This window comes from Acanthopagrus latus, chromosome 12 (genome assembly GCF_904848185.1).
Source record: "Acanthopagrus latus isolate v.2019 chromosome 12, fAcaLat1.1, whole genome shotgun sequence".
Taxonomy (NCBI): Eukaryota; Metazoa; Chordata; class Actinopteri; order Spariformes; family Sparidae; genus Acanthopagrus; species Acanthopagrus latus.
Genome location: NC_051050.1, coordinates 351,218 through 356,135, shown reverse-complemented (window position 1 = coordinate 356,135; position 4,918 = coordinate 351,218). Strand labels below are relative to the sequence as shown.

The 4,918-nt window shown below is 41.2% G+C and overlaps 1 protein-coding gene and 1 long non-coding RNA gene across 2 annotated transcripts in view; both read right to left on the bottom strand.

The window, feature by feature from the left end:
- Positions 1–271: 271 nt before the first annotated feature.
- On the bottom strand, positions 272–641 carry LOC119030485. The gene is made up of 2 exons (XR_005078290.1): positions 580–641; positions 272–485 (listed from the first exon to the last, which is right to left on the bottom strand). It is a non-coding gene; the product is annotated as an uncharacterized LOC119030485 (long non-coding RNA).
- A 3,088-nt stretch (positions 642–3,729) lies between these two features.
- Positions 3,730–4,918, bottom strand: part of LOC119030482 — a 2,545-nt gene continuing 1,356 nt past the window's right edge. The window contains exon 2 of the mRNA XM_037118112.1: positions 3,730–4,905. Coding sequence (XP_036974007.1) covers positions 4,127–4,852 — 726 coding nt within the window. The 5' untranslated portion in view covers positions 4,853–4,905 and the 3' untranslated portion in view covers positions 3,730–4,126. The remainder of the gene's footprint in view (positions 4,906–4,918) is intronic.

The window sequence follows — 4,918 nt, the reverse complement described above, 5'->3', positions numbered from 1 at the left end:
GACTTGTATCTACATTTTAAACTTTGAATGGTGTGTCCAGGTTAAAGTATGCCAGAGATGTCGATGTTTGAAAAACAAAGTTTCATTTTTTTTCACTCAGCCCCATTCACTGTCAATGGGAAATGAGGATTGTCAATGCTATGATACTACAATGCAATGCTACCATGTGTTCATTTCACCACCTACCATTCATTCTCAGCGTCTTCGTCTTTTCACTGTTAAAAACTAAAACTAAACTTGCAAATAATAATTCAACAGGCATACACCGACATCTTGTAACAGAGATGACATTTATTTCTCTCCAAAAAACAAGCACAGGAGGCCTTCTTCCTGGAGGTCTTCATCCTGAGTCTGAGAGTTGTTGTCTCTTCAGTGGAGAGTGAGACACGAATTAGTTCAAAATCATCGCGTGAACATTTGAAGAGAAAACAGTATTACTTCCCTTATTTTTGCTGCAGTCCTCTGGAGGTCTTCTTCCTGGATCACTTTTGTTAGATTTAAAGGACATTAATTAGTTACAGGTTCGAAAGACTGATGTAAACATTTTAAGTCAAAGTTGAGAATTAAAGGAAACATTACCTCCCTTATTGTTGCTGCAGTCCTCTGGAGGTCTTCTTCTTGTAGTCTGTATACATTTTGCCAGATTTAAAAGGCATAAATTAGTTACAGGTTCAAAAGACTGATGGAAACATTTGAAGTGAAAGTTGAGAATTAAAGGAAACATTACTTCCCTTATTGTTGCTGCAGTCCTCTGGAGGTCTTCTTCCTGTAGTCTGTATACATTTTGCCACATTTAAAAGACATACATTAGTTACAGATTCAAAAGACTGATGGAAACATTTGAAGTGAAAGTTGAGAATTAAAAGCAAACATTACTTCCCTTACTGTTGCTGCAGTCCTCTGGAGGTCTTCTTCCTGTAGTCTGTATACATTTTGCCAGATTTAAAAGACATAAATTAGTTACAGATTCAAAAGACTGATGGAAACATTTGAAGTGAAAGTTGAGAATTAAAAGCAAACATTACTTACCTTATTGTTGCTGCAGTCCTCTGGAGGTCTTCTTCCTGTAGCCTGTATACATTTTGCCAGATTTAAAAGGCATAAATTAGTTACAGGTTCAAAAGACTGATGGAAACATTTGAAGTGAAAGTTGAGAATTAAAGGAAATATTACTTCCCTTATTTTCTTCTGGGTTGTTGTCTTTGCTGGGGAGAGGGTCTTTCTCACTGGATCATCCTAGAAAGACAATGACATCATCACTGAGTTAAATCAATCAATGCAAGTCAATCACTTTAAAAAAAAGAGACATACTTACTTTGTTATGCACCTGGTTTGACATGCAGCTTGGTCTGCATCTCAGCTGGATGTTCAGCTTCCTCCCTGACACTCCTACACTACATTAGTTAAGATTAGCGTAGCTAATGTAGTGACAACAACCCAGCAGAAAAAAAAAACAAAAAAAAAAAAAAAAAAAACACAATAAAAAAAACAAAACAATTACATTACATGAATAATAATGAAAAAATACATGATTCATTAAACATACATCCTTAAATTACATAATTACATGATAACTTACGTAAGCTTAGCTAATGTAATTCTTACATGAGCTTAGCTATTACATTACAGCTTACATTATATCTTGCACATGCCATTCTCATCTAAATAGATGAGAACAACATGAGTTAAGATTTTACAAACAATGTCAATAAATACATGATAAATATATTAAAAAAATGTTTAAAGGCATTTACAAAATTATTAATTACAAAACATTTAACACACTGGCCCGGTCGTTCTCATCATCTCAAGAGATAATAAGAACATGAAACAAGTTGCTGACCCCATTCTAAAATAAATACATACATACACACACACACATTAACATTATAAGATTAAACTATTTCCAGCCAAGACATGCCACTGCAACAACATACATTTGAAAAACAATTACATATGACTAAACACACTAAAAGACTAAACAAGACTAAATAGTGAAATAAATGACAGCAATCACTAGTGAGCAAATCTCCGAGTGCAAATGATTATCCAAGCAAGCCCCCTGGTACCTGCCTAACTCCAAACTAAACCTAACTATCTTCTGAGACGTGCTGGGCTCGAGGCTTCTTTAAAGCAAAACTTCAGTAAACCTCAGCCATATGACCAAGGCCCTGAAATGCTCGCCCCCACCAGAGAAACATGTCTCCACCCAGGATTGCCTCGAAAATAACAAATAGTACACCGATGGAAGGACAGATTGCTCTGCCCAGCTGGCACACTCCCTAACTAACCAGGGAGATCAATCACAACCTGAAATCACAAACACTCGGATGCTATACTCACACGGAGAGGACCACAGCTCCTGGTACACTGTAAAAATGTGGCACAACAGGTCTTGGACATAACAGCTGGAAATAAGTCATTACTCAGTCAAAATACAATAAACTGGACTGTGGTAACTGTAATACGTTTGGAGAACACCTGATTGAAGACATTTATCAGGATGTGAAATATAAATGTGGTCAATCAGTGTGTTCTTTTCGGTTGTCGAATTTGCTACTAATTGAGTGTAACCTCTGGACTGAAACAAATCTTTGATACTTTTTTTCCCTTTTGAAAGGAGGTCCTCATTAAAATCGCCACAAACAATGATGGGCTGGTGATTTAACATGTCCAATGAGTCCAAGAGGTTTTTCAAGTTTTGGAGAAAGATTCCCAGTTGAAAACTTGGCGGTTTGTACACAGTCGCTATAAGCACTTTGACTGGAGCCTCAATTTTAAGGACAACAAACTCCAAATCAGTGACCTGTTGCATGTACCTGCGAGGCTCTGCTTGCACAGTGTCTCTACAGTACATCGCAACTCCACCTCCCTCTTTTTTGGCCATGTTCACACAGCTGTTGTAAGACAGCTGTCTGCTACGTGTGAACATGGTTTACCCCTCCAATTGAAAAATTTCAGCTACAGAGGACCCTGACAAATGTGTCTCTGTAAGGCAAAGCACATCTGCTTGTTGGAGCTCGTGATGTGCTTTCAGGTCCACCATGTGACATGGCAGACCCTGCGTGTTGTGGTGGACAATTGTCAAAACCTTTGGCGTTTGTTGTATAGATTTCAAAAATGTTAACAATGGTCTACAGCTCTGGAAAGATGCATGAGGCATACTTTCCAGGGCTGTCTTGATCTTGGGGTCAGCATAAATTTTTTTCTCATCAAAGTCAAGGATGGTGAGACCTTGAAGCGAGGTTGTGCGGCTGAGCGCAACGTACACCATACCAGGTTCAAAAACACGCTTCAGACACACAACCGCCGATGGCATGGTCATTCCTTGAACTTTGTGGGCCGTACAAGCAAAAGCTAATTTCATGGGGAACTGCTTGCGAACAACCCCTTTCTTGTTACTTAGGTTCTCCTCAGATCTTTCGATGTACACTGAGTCATCTGAGGGACCTAAAAATTTTTTGCGGTATCTCTGTCCTGCTGTAGGATTGTCCAGCAGGAGTCTAATCATCTTCACGCCTTCCGGTTCTCTAATTACAATGTTAGAAATGGTTCCAAATGTACCGTTCACAAGGCCGTCTTCCACATCTAAATTTCGGATCAACATAACGCGTACTCCTTGAGCAGCCATTATGTTGTCGGGCAAATCTCGCTTGTGTCCTTTAATTTCCCCAGACACAAACGTCATGCAGCCAGTTCTGGGGTCTTTTTGAAAATCACGAGCTGCAACGCCAATCGCATTCTTGTAGGAAGCAGTTACGATGTCGGCGTTGTGACGGTCTACTTCTTTGTTTGTGGCGTAGATGTGTAGACTCAGTGCTGGGCAATGCTGACTATCAGCCACTGCCTGTGTAAGCAAGAGCCTGTCTTCATCTAACAAAGAATCTTCCTTTTGCTTCACCCTGAGACGGTTCAAGAGTTCAGCAAAAGCTCGATCGTCTTTCTGTCGCATGATCTCTGTTAGGGTGACCATTTTGAAGTTATCCTTCCAGAGATCAAACTCAGTCTCCTCGTACACACACAGTGGCTTGGCTTTACCAAGGGGCGGCAGTTGATAAAAGTCACCTACAGCAAGGACAGACATGCCTCCAAATGGCTTCCGATTACCCCTGATCTGCTGAAATCGCTAATGCACGTAGGCAAATAGCTCTTTAGAGACCATGGATACCTCATCGATGATGAGAATCTCAGCGTTCGCCAGTGTTGCTCTGACTTCGTCGAGTGCATTCCCAAGACCTTGATAAGGTGGCTTCAAGGACCTTGGTAATTTGAGAATGGAGTGCAACGTGTTGCCTGATATGTTAAATGCTGCTGTACCTGTGAATGCGGTCAGCAGCACTGCGGGTTGGGACATGTCTGCGTGGTCCCGAAATCTCGGGAGCTCGCGCAGAATTCTCGTTGCCTCGTGGTGAATGCACTTAATCACATGCGATTTGCCACATCCAGCCCCTCCCGACAGGAAGTAATAAAATGGTTCTGGATTGTGGCCCCAGACTAGTTCAAAGCACCACTGTCGAACAGTGTAGAAAACGGAAGCCTGAGTTTCGTTCAGACTTTGGTACATTTTCCTAACAAAGTCTGGACTCAACTCTGGAGCATCTATTCTAGGCATAGAGCTCCCCTTATCCGTCTTAGTGCCGAATTCTGGGACATCTTCACCGTTTTGCTCCTGATCGCGAGGTTCACATTCAGCCAGGCACTCCAGCCGGTCAACTTCAACTTCCGGCGCAAAAGAGTTCCAAGCATTCACGAGAGGACCGCACACCTGAAGCTGTTGAAACGCAGCTTCCATGTTTTTTCCTTGGCCCTCATAACGTTTTTTGTTGTGCCTCACTATTTCCTCTACTCTCATACCCCACTTGTCGCTACACTTATAAAACTCTTCATAAGTGGGGTACGCTTCATCTCTCAGATCGGG